General features: G+C 37.1%; 1 protein-coding gene and 2 long non-coding RNA genes across 4 annotated transcripts; 1 reads left to right on the forward strand and 2 right to left on the reverse strand.

Annotated features, from left to right (window-relative positions):
• Positions 1-1,387: 1,387 nt before the first annotated feature.
• Positions 1,388-4,679, reverse strand: LOC148782698 (uncharacterized). The gene is made up of 2 exons (XR_016052829.1): positions 1,976-4,679; positions 1,388-1,663 (listed from the first exon to the last, which is right to left on the reverse strand). It is a non-coding gene; the product is annotated as an uncharacterized LOC148782698 (long non-coding RNA).
• On the forward strand, positions 3,640-7,356 carry LOC148782699 (uncharacterized). Its single transcript, XR_016052828.1, has 2 exons — positions 3,640-4,554; positions 5,533-7,356. It is a non-coding gene; the product is annotated as an uncharacterized LOC148782699 (long non-coding RNA).
• LOC18439925 (uncharacterized) lies at positions 7,106-18,803 on the reverse strand. 2 transcript variants are annotated; one of them, XM_006850080.4, is made up of 12 exons: positions 18,231-18,803; positions 14,930-15,132; positions 14,395-14,592; positions 14,164-14,235; positions 13,820-13,915; positions 12,284-12,363; positions 11,787-11,862; positions 10,329-10,539; positions 9,851-10,047; positions 9,326-9,431; positions 8,548-8,637; positions 7,106-8,084 (listed from the first exon to the last, which is right to left on the reverse strand). In XM_006850080.4, exons 1-12 carry the CDS (start codon positions 18,790-18,792, stop codon positions 7,363-7,365), a joined length of 2,613 nt encoding a protein of 870 aa, XP_006850143.2. In that variant the 5' UTR covers positions 18,793-18,803; the 3' UTR covers positions 7,106-7,362. The 2 variants fall into 2 exon arrangements, with proteins under 2 accessions (XP_006850143.2, XP_088719154.1); XM_088863028.1 differs by lacking the exons at positions 12,284-12,363; positions 14,164-14,235; positions 14,395-14,592; positions 14,930-15,132; positions 18,231-18,803 and having other exon boundaries at positions 13,820-13,850.
• Positions 18,804-18,872: the final 69 nt, after the last annotated feature.

The following is an 18,872-nucleotide window of genomic DNA, read 5'->3' on the forward strand; positions in this document are numbered from 1 at the left end:
TTTATATTTTTAATTTATAAAAGCCATCAAGGAGTTGTTGTTAATTAGCTAAATTTTATGAGTTGATGTTGTCATTACTATCATTAGTACTATTATATTCCTTTTCCAATGGAATTCAATGTTTTTTCTTTAGATTATTACTTTTTTTTGTTTTGTTAGGGGCATAAAATCTAAATTAATACCAAATTATATGTTGTGGGTTTCGGGTAAGCAGTCGGATCTCTGTCTAGATTTGGTCTCAGTTCAATGTTGGACACACTCGCTAGATTTGGTCTCATATCAATGTTGGACACACTCACTGAGCTCACACACACTCTCTTGCATTTAGAATTCGGCAAGTTCTGCATTTAGAATTCAGAAAGTTCTTTCCAAAACTAAAAAACTTGGGCAATTCAACTCAATTTTGGCTGTGGCTAAGTCTTTTTATTCTCATAATTGGGTTATGGCATATCTTCCCTTTTCTTATTGACTAATACATTTTATTATCATGTACACCACCAATGAACTTAGAAAATAAAAAGAGCTTAAGGTTTTTGTATGATGTGTATAGTGACATAGATGATACATAAGATTTTCACTCTGTCTTAGCAAACGGGATAGCAACAATGCAATGGTTTTTCAATGTGTGGTGGGGATTTTCCCTTTCATGAGATGATGGATATTATAATCATATGAGAGATGAAATCACACACAGAGAAAACAAGAGAGGAAATCACAATGAGAAAAGAGAAGAGAAAACTACATATGGGAGAAGAAATTTTGGATTTGGTTTAAAAAAATTAAGTGATTTCAGTTTGTCATAGTTTAAATCGAACCTTATCACGGATACACACCAAATATTTTTCTTTGATGTCCAAAATAATCCCAAAGTAGAATTTGTGAATGAAGCCCTCTATTTTACAATGCTAGATACAAAATCTTCATTCTGAGTTCAACGATACTGCTTAAACCATGGAAGGTACCTTGAGCTCTTCGAACTATCTGAGTTTTTCCCTTGTGAAATTTATGGGCTTATTTATCATCTCAATATGTTGATTTCGCATCAATTTAACGGAGGATGGAATTCGTTCCATTATTCCTCGCTTATTCAAGTCTTGCTTCCTCATGGCTTTTTGTTTCACATTTTGTTCCTTCCTTGTGTTGTTTGTTTTGTTTAAACCTTCCCTTGTTTTACACCTTCCCTTAACTATTTGGAGGTGTAGTAGTGGAGCAACGGGAAACTGTTAGTACCGCCATAGTGGCGCAAGGGGAAACTATTAGTACCGCCGTAGTGGCGCAAGGGGAAACTGTTAGTACCGCCGAGAACCAACCTGTCGAGGATCCCCCAATTTCTCTATTTATTTACTTGGACGATCGAGGCTTCACATCAAATATCACAATGGATAAGTTTAAAAGGAACAATACTTCTATTAATGCTAAGAGGAAAAGGTTATCTAGTTTTCTTGGCAACAGGACAAATTTCACAGGACAACAATTATTTTCAAAAAAAGAAATAGAAAATTCGGTGGATAATTTTATTTTTAATCGTTGGTTGGATGGATGTCCAAGTCGGTTGTGCCAGAGTTGGAAGACATTTGATAGCAAAGATTATTCTTGGGTTCTTGTAAAAATACAATCCGTCACGTTCCTCACCCAAACCAATCACCTTCTTCGTTACTAAGTCCTGAAACACACAGAAAGTTGGAAAGAAAATGACAGCATAATTATGAGTTTTGGTTAGTTTGCTAATAGAAAGTAAATTTAAATCAAAGCTAGGAATGCATAAAACAACGAAGAAGAAATAGAGCAATTTCCTTTATGTGAAACACAAACATTTGCACCATTAGGGGGACAAACAGATTGAGTGTGATGCAAATTGGTTGTAGGTTTTAAAAGATCTGAAGGAGATGCCAACTCTAGTGTCTATGATCCATGACATAGAGGGTAAAGAGGATCCATGACATAGAGGGTAAAGAGGCACAAGGTACTGCCATACCTGCAACGTTGGCTGCAGACAAGCTGTGATTAGCAGTGAGCAGACATGAGCTGCTGCAGACAAGCTGTGATTAGCAGTGAGCAGACATGAGCTGAAAGTGCTGTGATGGAGAAATGTATACAACAATGGAATTGTCGACAGGTTTGCTGGAATTGTTGGCAGCAATAGCACTATTCCGAGTTCCTTGCGTGCCATGCAACTTATGGCATTGATCACAAATGTGACAAAAAAAACCAAAATGGTCGTGACCGAAAAACCAAAATGATCACAGCGTGGTCTATCTTTGGTCACAACGTGGTCTATCGCGTCCACGTCCTCCTCTGCTGTTGCCAGAGTGAGTACCATAAGTACCACGTCTACGACCACTTCTATTGCCATTGGAAGCAGCCATAGCAACACCTTCTAAGGGCTGTGTTGAATGTAGCGTTCCCATAAGTACCATGTCTACGACCACTTCTATTGCCATTGGAAGCAGCCATATCAACACCTTCTAAGGGTTGTGTTAAAAGTAACGTTCCCGTAAGTACCACGTCTACGACCATTCTATTGCCATTGGAAGCAGTCATAGCAACACCTTCTAAGGGCTGTGTTAAACATTGTTAAATGCTACGCTATATTTCATCTTGCAAGATCAAAACATAGATTTTACTTACCTGCGCTATCTTTCATCTTGCAAGATCAAAACATAGATTTTACTTATGGATGGTCAGGGGTCTATAGTGAGAATATGACTTCTCACAGTGGAATAGGTTTCATTTAACCCCATGATGAACTTAAATACCGACTCATTTTGTCATTTTGTCTCAGCTCATAGAGATTTCTTTGAGAGCACCACAAGACGAACTTAAATACCTGCTTTGTCTCAACTCATAGAGATTTATTTGAGAGCACCACAAGATGAACTTAAATACCTGCTCATTCTCATTTTGTCATTTTGTCTCAGCTCATAGAGATTTTTTTGAGAGCACCCGCTCATTTTGTCTCTGCTCATAGAGATTTCTTTGAGAGCACCACAAGATGAACTTAAATACCCGCTCATTTTGTCATTTTGTCTCAGCTCATAGAGATTTCTTTGATAGCACCACAAGAACACTTGGGAATCCAATTCATCCCAATACCTAGAGCATGGTGGTCTTGAACATGGTTGGAAAATACGACGAGTAATGCGATGGATTTGGGCTGCATTACCTATGTGATAGATTTGGGTTGCATTACCTTGTGAAAAGCGCTCCCATAGATCCTCGCATGCTTTCTTCACTGTGCCGAAGTAAATGACATTGTTCGTGAGGTTTTTGCAAATAGCATTCAAAATCTATGAGCGAACCGTTGTGAGGGCGAATTCTCCTTTGGTTGAACAAGGGTTCCATCGATGAAACCGAGCTTGTGTTTGGCCTTGAGGGCTGCAAGCCCTCTTCCATAGGAGATAGTTTTCTTTAGTGAGTTGTTGGATAACATCATCCCTGGATTATCCGAATGATGAACATAGAAAGGAGAAGAAGTGAGGAAATCGTCTCTTCATAGCTTCCTTCATAATTGGTTTTGTATCCACTTTCCATTGACATGATTGTGATGCAATATGGTCCCTATGGACCACCTCTTTTCCTTATCCTAAAAAAGACCTTTTTGCAGGTATAGTTAGCATAAGGCTGGTAAGAAGTCCGCTTAGAAGAAACCAGCGGAGAAAGCCCTAGCTGAAAAGAAGCCGAGGGGCGAGAAAACTCTTGCTGACGTTGGAAGGCTTTACAGATAAAAACGATGATGAATGAGTCTATGTGGACTGAGTACACTGTTCAAGGAGTGTGGGACACAGGCAGCACCAGGAGCAGGAAAAAAAAAAAAGGAACCCGCTCACTTTTGGATGAAGATTCCGAGGACTTCTCACTCTCTCTACTCTAGAGGGAAGGAGGGAAATGGCAAAATACCGAGCTCAGCTGATTTTGGCAAGAGGAATGGGAAATTCAAAGGATTATGCTTGAAGGTAGTAGAAGCCCTAGAAACCCCAGCTTTGCAAACTGCTGCAAACAGAGATTTTGATACAGAAAAGCTTTTGCAACAGGACTCAAAAGCTTTTGCAAACATCTTCTTCCTCCATTGCTGAAATCTAGGGAGAGAAGAAAACCCAATAGATTGATGGAAAAAAATGGGAGCCTGCAATTTCTCTCCCGCTCTCACTGCAACCCTAGAAAGAATGATGGCAGTGGCTAGGCGGAGCAGAGGGGAAAAAATTAGAACGCGTAGAGAGAGAAAGAGTCATGGGTATAGAGAGAGAGAGAGAGAGAGAGAGAGAGAGAGAGAGAGAGAGAGTGTAATCAGTTCGTGTAACAAGAGCAAATACAATAGAGAGATATTCTTGTACACAGGCACGAAAACCCATCTGAATTATATGAAAGAGGCAGTGCAAGGCCAAGCTCATGGTCAAATAGCAGCCGACCTAGTGAGATAAGTCTGTTGAAAAGCAATGAGGCCACCCATGGTTCTGCCTCAACCAAGAGATCTACTCTTGTGAACTCTGCACCAAGGAGATTGAGGATCCTTTGCCAAATATAACCGTCTTCCAAGCCACGGAACAAGAAAGCAAGGTTTCTCTCCCCCTCTTTCTCTGTATTTTTTTTTCTTTTCTTGATGGTTGTTGGGTTTGTGCATGGAGATAATATGAAGAGGAATAGGAAGAAAATAAGAAGAGAGATAATATGATGAGGAGGAACAGGAAGAAAATAGAAAATGAGTTAGATATAAGTTACAAAGACATTTGATGGTCAACAATAAATCCCGTGGTAGTAGGGGTGTAGTTGCCAAATGTGAGAATCGTAATTGTTCTTCATGGGAGTACATTCATTCATTGATTAAAACCTTATTTAGGAGTAGTTTTAGAACTTAAATGTTTTTTTAATAGGGTAGTTTTAGAACTTAAATGTTTTTTAATATGTACCCTCCTTAACCTAGTCACCAATCATATCAATAATTATTTCATTTACATTTGCCTAAAAACAATAACAACCTAAGATCGAAGGATAGAGATTTCAATTTCACATAGGTAGATCTACGAACTCATAATCTTACTTATTGAGCGCATTTGGTTGTTCATAGCTGACCCCAAGTAGTTGGGATAAAGCTTGGATGACGATAATGACTCGCATCTTGTTGTTATCAATTCGGTCCCAAAATTTCAAGCCAATTAATACTCTCAAGTAGCTCTTTTACTGACGGTAACAAGTAGGGAAAATTGTTAAAAACCCCTAAAATATACTTTCTAGGCTCTCTACCTCTACCCTAAACTTTCCTCATTTATTTTTCTCAAAAGCCATATTTTCTAACTAATACCCCCAACCTAAAAAAATATAGAAATAAAGACAAAATTACCCCTTTTTTTAACTTCTACGTTGGAAAGGGCGTTTGCGTAGGTAGTCGGGCATTTGTGTAGGCAGTCCGGCATTTGCGTAGACAGTCCAGCATTTTGTGACTGTCGATCCGGCCTTTGCGTATGCAGTCTGGCATTTTGTGGGTGCGGTCCGATGTTTTGCGTACTGTAATAAAATCACCCCGGCGTTTTGACGCAGTTGTCCAGCAGTGTATGTGCGCGGTCCGGCGATATGTTTACTATAATGTGGGCAGTCCGGCGATATGTTTACTGTAATGTGGGCAGTCCGGCGATTTGAAGTGGTGCTCCGGCAATTTACTTACTGAAATGGGGTCAGTCCGGCGTTTGCAATGTGCGGTTCGGCATGTGTTTTTTGAATGATGTTAAGTCCGGCATTTTACAGCTTCACTCCAGCGTTATGGTCGAACTATCCGGCACTGGGAGGATGCAGTCTGGCAATATCTTACTCATGGTCTGGTGTTACAGAACTTTGCTCCGGTGATTTCACTACTGGAGATGTAAGTCCGGCACTTCACAGACTCGGTTAGGTATTTTAGATACATGAGTAGGGTGGTCCGGTGTTAGCAGTCTGTGGCTTGGTGTATCACTGTCTAAATAAGCAGTCCGGTATTGTGGATATGCAATCCGGCATATGTCGTAAGTCCAGCAAATAACAACTGCGGTCCGACGAAAGTATTATTGGGGTCCTTTCAAATGATTTGTCCGTACGATGAAGGTATGAGAAGGGGTATTTTCGTTAAAAAAATATCACTTTTTGAGTTGGGAGGGTATTAGTTAGAAAATATGGTTCTTGAGAAAAAGAAGTGAGAAAAATTTAGGGTGAGGTAGTGTCTAGAAAGTATATTTTAGGGGGTTTTCAGTAATTTTCCCTAAGCTATACACTCTAGTTATCATTGGGTGGTATGAGGTGAGTGGTGCCAACTTTGTATAGCATCGGTACGAGGAACGGACCCAAGGCTTGGGATAATGGAGTGCTACAATATGACATATTGAGTTTCATTCCTACCCAGTAAAAATAAAAAAAATCCTACCCAGTTAGAATTAAAAAGAACAAAAGAAATAAGAACACTTCGACACAATGTACAAACATAGAGAAGCCAAAACCCCACAAATGAGAGGATACGGGAAGTTTGGTTTATGTCAAGGGAAATGTTTCTATGCTCCCCTATTGTATTAATGATATATCGCCCTTACCATCCAGCCTTGCAATTTTGATTAAGTGAGCCACTAAATGTTTGATCTAGATTCGATACTTCAAAATGTTTTAATTTTAATTTTTCTTACAAATTATATGAATATGAAATTTGGTACGTGCCATCATCTTAATGGGGTGCACCTAAAAATACTATTAAAAAATATTTTTGATAAAATAAAGTAACTAAAATGTCCATAAAACTTTTAAGAGTATTTTGGTTATGTTATTTTGGTGTTGAAAATATCTTTTTAAAAAAATTAAAAATAAATTAGTGTAGAAGCATGACCTGATTGGGGCCATCTTATCCATCCATTCAAAATGGATGGTTGGATAGGGAGAAATATATAAATTTTGTATATTAGGGGAAGTGCAGAAAACCTGCTCTCGTGACAAACCCTGAAGAAAGATAGGGAATTTGAAAATCCCATAAATAAAGGTGGGCTAAGATTTCAGGTTTTTCTCCTAGTTTTGATTGAGTTTTCTCCCTAAACTAGAAATTTGGGTTTTAGATCGAACGCCAAGCTTCACTAAAGTATGAAATCAGGAAAAGCACAAAGAAAAACAATGTTGCTGATTTCCATTAATGGCTGTCACTTTCTTACAAATGATAAATACGCCCAAATTGAGAAAAAGGACCAAATCACCCAACACTTTTTGAAAGATAACCAAACTACCCCCCAAATTTGAAGTAAAGTCCCCTAGTTCTTCATGCAGTGATGCAGGCTGAATGCTGCAAGCTACCCACCAAAGGAATAATTTATTCTAAACCCAATATCAACTGCCCCCAACCACCAAAAGAAAGAAAAAGAATTATCAAGCTGTTGTAACATTGAAATATACAGTGTAGAACTCATCCCTCAAGCTCAATAGAGGCATAAACAAGAAATTTCTCTTGGGTCCCTTGGCCATAAAGCTTATGCCATGATACTGGCTCAACCCCTTTTGAGTTCCAAAGCTCACCTTAGTTTCGAAATCACCACCGGAATTAGTTGGTTTACACTTTAACTGGACTGATTTTTCTGCGTGAATGTAACAACCTCTATGGCTCTCTGACTCGAAAGAAACACTGCCTTTGTTCCCATCCAACCCAGCAACCACCCTGAAATTCGACCTGTTTTCTGAATCTGAGTCATCTGACAAGAAAAGCCCGGTGTCCGGGCCATGGTGCATCACAGGCATCCCTGGAAAATCAAATGGCTCCAACACCACGATCTTTCCAATGATGTTTGTATCATTGGCTTCTCCATTGCTCTTTGGGACCCATCTAAAGGTGGAACTTGCTGCCTCATCAGTTCCCGGCAATGGTAGATTCTCCATTGTTACAGTGTTATTTGACTTCGACAAAACGAGACGTGAACCTTGAGTTTGAGTGAGAGTTATTAAGTAAGAGTTATAAGTGGGTGGAATTGGTGTTATTGAGTGAAATAGAGATTCTTTGGCACCCAAGTTTAGGTCCCACTCTCCGTGGCTTAGCCCTGCGAGAAGGTAAGGGCCGAAGAGAATTGCTTTAATGGAAGCATACTCAGGGCGATCATCTGTGGAATTAGAAGTTCATAGTTAGAGAAGTCATCTGTGGAATTAGAATATCCATAGCTAGAGAATTTTCTTTATTTTCTCTTATGGGTTCAAGGAAAAATCATCAAATTCGAGGAATTAGAAGTAATGGTTAAGAAATCAGAAAATAATTTCGGTTTTGGAGATTCTTTCTCGTTCAGTTTCATGCATACTAAGGAAAATCATCCAATCTGTAGAATAGAAGAAATTAGGCAATTTTTTCCCCCTTAATTTGGCTAAAGGGGTTATTGGAAATTCAGAAAATGGCTGATTTCGTGATTAGAAACTAATTTCTTGTAGTTTCATGGGTTCCAAGGGAAATCATCAACTCTGTGAAATTAAAAGCGATAATTAGACTTTTTTCTTTTTTTTTGGCTTGGTAGGTTCAAACGAAATTCAAAAAACAAAAGTAGGTTGACCATAAATATGCAACCGAGGTGATACCTTGTATGGCATCGGTCCTTAACTCGAGAGGGAGTTCCAACAATATCTCATCTTCTGAGGTCCATTTTCTAGTGACTGTTAGGAAATTGCCTGCTCATAGAAATAAAACATAATTGGAAGTCCATAACCCAGACTTCAAACAACAATATATTATAAGAGACACTTGTTATTGTTGGATCATAGATTAAAGTAAGCAGAAGCATGTGAAGAGAATGTATAATGTGATAGCTGATATCTACTCCATATAGGAGAGTAGGGATCCCAGAGAACTGTGGGCACGTTTATAACATGCTCCAATGGAGTGGGGCCACAACCACCATGTATCACCACTGATATATGTTGGAAGGATTGGGCCACAGTGAAATTCCCGAAGTGCAGTTGATCCCAACCATCCATCAGTGGGAATAGATCATGGATGTAGCATTGTTGGCTTGGAATTCAATAGACCAAAGTCCATTGTGCGATGTACAGTTCACCTAAATAAAAAAGGGAACCGTTCATTTAGTGTAGCTCTTATTTAAAACAGGACACACCAAAACTGATCTAAGATCCTAAATTGGTGTCAGTATATTACAGACAAATGTACTATCACTCTATGACTACCCTGAGATGTTACTGTTTTTATTCTCATGGTTAGTTTTGAAAATTCTTCTCCAATCTAGATTTCTCTAGTTACAGTCAACTTAATCTGCATCAAGTAAGAAAATGGGGAAATCAACAGTGACATTAACTCACTAAAGGAGATGGACAGATTAGAATAGCCAACATAGACCAGTACCTGGTGATGGAACAACCAACTTTTGAGCATTTAGAGTAGCTGATGCCTTATTTGCATCTGACCAGTTTGGTATTCGTATATTTATTGTTGATTCTTGGCTATTCCCCTGCACATAGTTGATATAAATTAAAGAATATAATACTGTTGGTTCGACCCATTTCTCAGTTGCTTTCCTAATAAGAAGCAACTATGTTAGAAGCTAAGAATTTAAAGAATGCAGAGAATAACACAATGGACTACAGAAAACCGTTTGGGGTCGTCACCTCCAAAAGAAATGAACAGTGATGGAAAGCGTGGGGCTTACTGGAATGGCACATAACGTAATCGATGGGTTCCACTCTATCACCAGCACCTTCCATGACATTGAATGGGGATGACGCCAATGGACCATAGTTTTCCATGGTCCATTAGATTATAATTCTCTTGCACTCTAAACATCATGCTAATCAAAAAACATAAAAAATCGGCCTTTGCAGTTCATCTCAGAAATAGGAAATCTGGGTAGGAATCAAACTTTAACAATACCTCTTTTGTTGAGAATTTCACTGACACGTGATGATACAGGTCTGAAGAAACAACAGGGTGAACTTTCTGAGTTAATGTAAGCCCTCCTGAACTCCAGTTAAAAGAACTTGATATAAACTGAGCTATGTATAACTTGGGGGTGGCACCATCTTCCTCAAAGTATATTGAGTCTCCTAACTTTGAAAATGACTCTATACCTATAAAAGAGCAAATTCACAATTGAAACGTGTCTTAGACTCTTACCAATGAACAAGATGAAGCAATAAGCGTCACAAATCAAGAAAATCATCAAGCAAAATTCGTTTAGAGAACCAGAAACTAAAACAAACTCTTAACCTGACGCACTTCTAAAGGGAAAGTATGCTATAATCCAATGGACTAAGGAAAACCATAGTAAATTGAATTATAAAATACTTAGTTATTATAAGATAATATACTCAATTGAGGAAAAATGAACCAAAGGAGGATATAATTCAACCTGTTCCATAACAACACCAAAATGAAGTGAATGGAGTTCCCCATTGATGATAAGTTTTGGCCTTGGACACCCCGCGGCCTAGAGGTAGCATGTAAATCATGATCCCAGGTTGTCTCCCTCTTTGGATACTCAAAACACCGTTTGTCAAAGCACGCTCGTAGTAATCGGCGTATGCAATTTCCTTGGTCCATCGGAACAAGTGACGTGAAACCTATAATCATGGCAACAGGTAGGGCAAATTATATGATAGATTTTGATATTTCATAACTAGCTATATGAAATTGTAAACCATATCGATCCAATTGTAAATTAAATAAGCATATCCTAGAAGTAAACAACATTTTTTAAATGAATTAATTATAAAGAAGAGTTCAGTTGTTGAACAGAACTACCAATAGAAGAAACAATTATGGGCTTATATATATATATATAAAGAAAGGGCTAAGATTAGTTCCAAACTCTGTTTTAGGCACCGTTAGGTGCACTACTAGTTTCCTGCACCACTTTCAAAGAAAAATTTACATCAACAAATCAGCCATCATCGAAATCAGAGTCGAAAACCTTCGCTAGCCTATCGAATTCGTCAATGGCGGAACCAGTCTGGATAAGTGAACCAGATTGGAACCGGCAAGTTATCCAATGAAAATTTCTATGGAAACCAAATATAAAAAATAAGTAGGTGGGAACCAGGTGAGTTCTGGGGGCCTCTAAACCTGGACCAGTCACCCAGCCATTGAAGTTGGCTCAGCAGTTCTAAAACATTGACCACAATCATTCATTACAAATTTAGCAAGGTTGTAAAGCATATTGAGGCCTTGGTGGAGCAAAAATGATGCATATTTAAGTGGGGAAAAGTATACAAAGAGACCATTTACTTTTTGTACAATGAGGTCACAATCATTCTTGTCCCTTGGATTTTAAATTGGGTGGTTGTAAGGGTGTCATTGCAAAGACTCAAAGTTCAAAAAATAAATAAAATTCGGACTTTGTGACCAGCTCAAGCCATTCAATTGGACATCTAATGAGTAGGAGTAATTGTGACGTCCTTATAATAAAGATAAATGGTCTCATTGTATACAAACCTATTTAAGTCTCAGTATTGAGATCATGTATTTATGTACATGCATTTTCATGCACAATGCAAACATATGGGCATATCTTTCTATGTTTGACACAAACTTTTAGGATATTCTGCATTTTCCAAATTGGAAAAAATTATTCTTTCTGAAATTCTTGGAGAAATGTGAAGTTTTCAGTGAATATGGTCCTAACGCTACATTTAATTAACATTCTAAATTGTTGAAAACTTCTAAAAATGGTTAGCATAGTGCATTTCAGATGTCATGATTATTATAAGAGTGTCTTAAAATTTGAAGCATTCCTATTCAAGAAATCATCAGAAATATTATTAGAAGAAACATTTCTTGGGCTTTCAAACTATAGAAAAGAATTGCAGACCTTGAGCATGTTGTAAGTTGTACATGATTCTTCATTCTCTGTCTCGAGAGTTGTAGCAAGGCGTTTTGGGTCAGACCTGGAAACATATAATCATGCCTAGGAGATTAACGAACAATGCATGGCATAAAAAGGCATTCGATATAAAATCAAACTGAAAATAGATCAAATCCTAACTTTTTGTTTCTAAATGGTATCTGTTAAAGCATCAAATGTTCATCACCAAGGAAACATGCAACACTTAATAATTGTAATACCATAAGTAGAATAGTTATAGCTAGAATGGGTGTCTCTCCCTCCCTCCTTGTTTTTATCAGTTACAATTTAGTGAGAGAATGCAGGAGGGTGAGATGGACTTGAAGTGAGCACTAGCAGCACGCGCGCGATCGCACACAGGATCACCTCAGTCTCTTTTAATTTATATGATGTAGTGTTTCAATTTTTTAGATATCATTAAAAAAAAGAAGGAAATGAAATGCCCAGTGTCCTTAGTTCCTTACCAGAACTCGCTGACAGATGTACCACCAGTAGCATAGGTGTGAGATGAATTGACAACATCCAAAAAATATGTTCCTATCGCCTATTATACCAAAAGCGATAATTAGCTCATACTCACCAAACTTTCTGATGAATTTTCTGAAGCTATTGCATTTGAAAGCATATTTTCCAAATGCATTTGAACATTTAAACTGGCATTCCAAGACCAAGAGAATAGACTGAAATTCTAGCATGGAATGAATTGGCTTTATAAGTGTTCATTCGAACCACTTTCCTTCTTGATAAAATGTAGGAATTAGGAAAGCATCAGATAAATTAAGGAAGATCTCATATCTCATGAATGAGACACATATCTTCATCCATGTAGGACCGTCAGAAGGGTCTAGAGCACATCTTATACATATGATCGTAAAAACTTTACAGTATTACTATGACAATATGAGAAATAATAAGGAAATAGAAAGAAAGCACCTAATTCAATTGGATATGCACATTATAAATTTGACAAACGCAACATTTACAAAGATCCCTGACAGAAAAATTTCTTAAAATAGAAAACCATCAATAAAAAAATAGCTTAGTAATCTCCATGGAGATATCATGAAGTAGTTGATTCATGCTAACGTGAACATAGACCGGATTCTACTTAATTTGGGCCTTTAAAATGGGTCACTGTGTCTGTGGAAGTGCTTTGAAGTGCTAAAATCAGTCGTTCATAGATAAATACCTAAAATATTAATTTTTCTAAGTTTCTTCCAGGGGAGGAGACAAATATTTCCCACGCAATTCGGGTAGATCATTTTAAGGCCACATATCCTGTTCACATTTTAATAGAACGTAAAATGTAGATATCCATAGATCCTCTACATGTATAAGTTCATCCATCAACTCAGAGCATAAATACATTGCATACATCACCTTGAATTATAAAATATCTTTATCCACATTCATGTGGACCTCCTCCGTGGTTTTTATTGCTAATTCTACATGTGTGCAGTTCATGGGGTAAATTATGACATAGAGGGATACATCATTTCAATCTACACTTTATGCAACATCACAAACACACAGAACCTGCAACGCTTCTCAATGAACAAAATGAGAAAACCAAAGGGGGAGTCCAGGTTGGTTTGTTTTCAGGAACGTACTTCAAGGTTCAAACCCTTGCCTCCTGCTACAAACCATCTGTGCACCACTAGGTCAAAGCCTAAGGGACTCAATGACTAGAAAGAGGCCTTCGGCTAAAATATAGATATAAGAAGATTGAAGAAAATGATAAGCTATCCTCGACGGTAAAATGGGAAGGATACAATGCTTGAAATGGCCTTCAAGAAATTGTGATATATATAAACATAAGCATTGAGGGTTTGATAGTGATACACAGATCAATGTCTCTCCTCTAGCCTTAGAAACGTATTTAAAACGATCAATTGCTAATAATTTACAAAAGAAAAACAATCCCAACAACATACAGATTCAACCTGTTTGCCTTACAAAACGCGTCACATAAACTTATTATCATGTCACAGACTACTCACCCTGGCAAGTGGATCACCAGTAACCTCATAACGCATTTGAGTTCCAACAATAAGTGGAATGTGTGTATTCGTATGGAAACCAGAAAGGCTATCATCCTGCACGAAATGAGAGAAGGACCAGCATGTGCGGATATATATTAGCTATTTATTGATTACGAAAAAAGAAGCAAATCTCTCCATTCTACTCTTGGTCAAGTGCACATATGCATGCAAATACACATACACAGACAGATATATATATACATAAATATATTAATATGTGTTTATGTGTGAAAGATATGAAACTGAAAAGAGAAATTCTCACAAATAACAGAACAGAACTTATGATAGGGAAAATATTGGACCTGCAATGCAAGCATCCCCAGAAAGCATGGCTTGTCAAAAAGATGTGCCAATACTAAATGCTTCTGATCTCCCTGCATTTGTAAGACATTCAAAGACACAACTTATTAAAGAAAAAAAGAAACCAGGTTAAAAAGTGCAAGAAGTTATCTGATTAAGGAGCACTGCAAAGGACATAGATCTACAAAGTGTGAAATAGGACAGCAAGATCAATGAGCATCCAAAAAGATTACCGAGATGCTATATAGTCGATAGAGGACATCATTCATGCCACCACTTTCCTCATTAAGTGATGTCCATTGCCTCTCAATGGTGTATGTTTCTATAACATTTTTCACACGATTGCCAAAGTACTCGGCCATCAAAAGTATCATTTGATAAGCTTGAGCATTTCCGGCAAAAGTGTATTGATCCAAAAGACCAGCCATAATCTGTCAAACATAGTCATTCATTTATCAAGTCCATCGAAGGATAAAACAAACAGGGGAACAGAGTTGCATGCAATTTTTTGTCTTGAGCTCAACTAACATGATTACACTAATATGCGTACAGGTAGGTATTTTTATCTGTAGAAACACCTTGTAAATATTGTAGTATGATAGCCATACATGTGTTATCATTTGCCAATATCAAATCACATTTATTTAAACCCAACCAACACGACATGCTCATGTATATACAAGTATATGTTCACATACTTACGTACCTACACTTGTGCATGTGTTCTACCTTGTGAATTGTATATCTATACTCGCGCATATGTTCTACCTTGTGAATTGTGTAGTATGGGGCCCAAACAGGCCTTATAGCTTCAACTCGGTCGAATTCTTCAGATGGAAAAGCTGAAAGATAGCCAGACCCTATCGCTTTCTGGCATTCGTCGAGTGCATCGACTACTGCAGTCATTTTGTCATGGAGAGTGGCATTGTGGGTACTTGCCCACATCATAGCCGAAGCACTCAAATAATGTCCTGCATCATGCCAATTGTGATCACTAAGCATCAACAACATGAAAAGAATTTCTGATCCTTGATAAGAGTAGGAGGATTTAAGCATTTTCAAATGGATAGATGATCTTATAGCAATCTATTACACAGGCTCTTTTTTTTTTCAGCATGGACATGCTGAAGGCCTATTTTGATAAGCTGATGAAATTCTTTATGATTCTGATCCTATTTGAACAATATGCATAGGCTAATGTATAAAGAAGATAATGGGAATCTGAGATAAACAGTCATCTATATGCAATGACAGAGTAATAACCAAACAATAGGACGAAAAATGTATCAATGCTCTCCGCTAAGTCTTTATCAGCTTTTAGAATTGTAATTTACCAACAGGGTATTAGTTTGTCAAAGCTCTCTCTCTCTGCATATCTACATGCCTCTTTTTGAGTGGGATCAATGGAGACACTGAATTGCCATTTTTTCTTCGCAAACTGTTTTATTTAAGAGTAACACATTAATCAGACTGAGTGCTCCTTATAAAAAAAGAAGTAAACCTCACCTCATAACTCGAAAATTACAATTCAAGTATTGGAAAACCTTTACATCGATCATGAACATCATGGTTGTAAAAAAAAAAAAAAAAAAGATTTCAGGATCTAAAAAAAAGCGTATATTGTAACAAATGATCTAGACCATCCATTTCGTCCTAAAAATAAGTGGTCAAAGATCAGCAAGATTGGAACCATTTTATGAGTTTCAAATTTTATTGTCCATGTTGGAAATTAATTTATTAATTTTAGAGCCATTATGGAGATTTTCATTGTTGAAAGTGTTTTTCGAGGCTTTATTTTGTTTTCATAAAGCCTAGATGTTAGAGAAATCTCATATAAGGTTGCAACTTTCAAATGTAGAATTAAGGTGCACTTCAAAAATCCATCGGAAAAGCTTATTTAATGCTAACTCTAGTTGATCATCTAGATATCAAAATGTATGAATATGAAAAAAAATGAAAAGATTGAGTCCTAAAAATAGTATATTTAGTGGTTCGAGATTTTTATATGTTTATAGATCTACTTGATTTGAACCATTTTTAGAGTTTAAATTTTTTTAATTAGAGATAAAATAAAAATTTCAGGCCATCCTAACAATGTTTTATACCAAAATAAATATTATAATGAAATTTGGAGGTACACCTTGTGCAAACCACTATTCTTGCCTAAATAAATTATCAATGGCCAAGTTGCCATTGACTCAGGGAATCCAAAAAAAACTTACGATATTGACCACAAATGAGTTTAAGAAAATAAATGGTGCAGTCGAATTACCAGGAGGACAGCGAGCCAATGCTTCGATAAATCTTGTGGTCAAAACCAATATTTGACTAGTTTTTTATCGATTTTTACTCAAACTATATCCCTAACATCTTATCACATCAATCAAGATTCTAAAAGTACCTTATCTCAAAACCTCATAAACCTCATCTATCAATACTCCAAATCAAATTATTAACGACATCATCAAATCTAATGCTCACTCAAATCAATAAAACAATGGGAAACCTCCAACTTGGGCTTTTTAGACAATGTCCCCCAGCCGATCGTTTTATCACAATCTTTACCCCAAACAAACTTTTTTAGGAAATACTCCCAAGTAAAAAAAGAGCATCATTTTTTTTTGATAAAAATGCTCTTGTTCATACGTGATGGTGATGCATCCATGTAGAATGCTCAACGACTAGAGATAATGCCGGACCATGTCCACAATATGCTTGACCGAGTGCACATTGTTACATAATAATAGCCAAATGGAATGGGGATATTGTCGGACCACTCTTTGGCAATGTCGGATTGCTTTAGGATATTACTAAACCACTCGTTTACATTGCTAGAACGCCTTTTTGTGAGTATTATGAGAAGAGAGAAAGAAGGAAATTTGGTCTTAAAACTATTACTTTTTACCTGGGGTGTTTGTTAAAAATTTGTGTTGGGGTAAAAATGGAATAAAAAATTTGATCGGAGGGACTTTTTCTACCCAGCCTGAGTTGGGCCTAAGGATAGCAATTTTCCCTAAAACAAATAACTACTCACGGGAAACAATATAAACCATCGTAACACATAAACGAAAGGAAAATTACAAAAAAAAAAAAAAAAAAAAACCAAGAAGCTATGCAACTTATCCAACCTAATTTTTTTCTCACTTTTTTTTTCTGAAACAAATTTTATATTCAAATACAGCCCAAGCGAAAAAGTTCATTTTCTCGTACATACATATCATTTTGGCCATGTTAACTTTTGGACACTAAGCACATTGTTTATTCTTGGACGCCAATAGCACATTGTAAAAGCGCACCATCACATTGTCAAAGCGCAGAAGTACCGGATTGCACTAAAACAACTATCAAACCGAAACTGAATATTGTTGGACTGCCATTTACATAGTGTCGGAGCCTGAAATTTAATAACATCTACTACCGGACCACCTTTTACAACTGTCGGACCGCATTTTACACTATACGGGAGCCCTACTATCATTGAGCCTTTTTTGGTGGAATAGAGGAAAGAGAGGTGTAGGCTTTATTTTGGTGGAATAGAGGAGAGAGAGGTGTAGGTAACCAAAACGTAAAGGAGGGTAGTTTAGGCTTTTTGTTTTTTGGTAAAAGAAATTTGTATAAAAAGTGTATTTTGGAAAAAAACTCTCAATAAAAAGTTAGATTGATGATAAATTGCATTGAAAAGTGTACTTTTGTTTTTTTAAAATAATTTTCCCTAAACCAAACGCCAATTTAGCAAAAGAAAAAAAAAAAAAGAAAAAAAAAAGAAAAAAAGAAAAAAGAAAAACAATATAATAACGGAACAAATACATAAAAAATCATATTAACAGAGCAACACAAATCAATCAACTACCAAAAACATTATAACAACGAACCAAATAATAAGTAAAAAAAATAAAGAAAATGATTTGTAACAAAAAAACCAACCAAATATATAGTAAAAAACATATAGAAAATGATTTATAACAAAAAAAAAAAACCCATCCAAAAAGACTAAAAAAGAAAAGGGAAAAGAAAGGCAAAAACGCGATTGAAATCTCAGTGAAGTAGTAAAATCAAATGAGAAACTCACCTACAAAATGGCCTCTGAGCTCACAATCTGCAGCCTCCCAGCCACCATAAGCTACACCAGGATTTGGCAAACCAGCTGTTTTTCTAAAACTAAACACCAGATTATTCACATCAAGCATTAACAGATACTGCAAATTTGTCTGTTGAGCCACCCCATGAATCGAATTCGGATCCAATCGTACATTTTGCAGGGGCACTTCCTTGAGAAAATCACCCTGTTCGCCCCCATTGGAGTGCTTCATTTGCCGGTACATCATCGACCAGTCGAGCTCGACGCCAGTACCCATGTTGCCCAATTGGTCCTTCTCTCTCAAGAGTTGAGGAGGGAGGAGAGAGGACCATTGTGCATCATCAGTGTGGGTGAGATGATAGTGAGAGAAAATCTCTTCAATGAAAGTGTCATTTGAAGAGGAGAGAAGGTTGTAACGAACTGTGTGGGAGGAGAGCTGTGTCGGTATGTTTGTGCATTCTTTGCTGAAAACTTGGGCTAAAAACAGTAAGAACACAGGGAAGAACCCGAGAATTCTAGAGAGAGAGTGGAGTGAGAAATCCATTAATTTCATTCCTTGAAAATGGCCTGATTCAAAAGGACCGATGGGTCGATTTATAGAGGAGAGAGAGAACAGAATTTTGCTAAAAAGAA

Source organism: Amborella trichopoda, chromosome 3, assembly GCF_054954075.1.
Source record: "Amborella trichopoda isolate Santa Cruz 75 chromosome 3, AtrichopodaSantaCruz75HAP2 v2.0, whole genome shotgun sequence".
Classification (NCBI taxonomy): Eukaryota; Viridiplantae; Streptophyta; class Magnoliopsida; order Amborellales; family Amborellaceae; genus Amborella; species Amborella trichopoda.

What these genes read in the sequence shown, in the direction of transcription:
- LOC18439925 (XM_006850080.4), bottom strand. Translation starts at nt 18,792, where the DNA reads ATGAAATTAATGGATTTCTCACTCCACTCTCTCTCTAGAATTCTCGGG. An exon ending in GCTCAGAGGCCATTTTGTAG is followed by an intron (nt 15,133 to 18,230) that starts GTGAGTTTCTCA and finishes GGCATGATGCAG; the next exon opens with GACATTATTTGAGTGCTTCG. An exon ending in CATACTACACAATTCACAAG is followed by an intron (nt 14,593 to 14,929) that starts GTAGAACATATG and finishes TATGTTTGACAG; the next exon opens with ATTATGGCTGGTCTTTTGGA.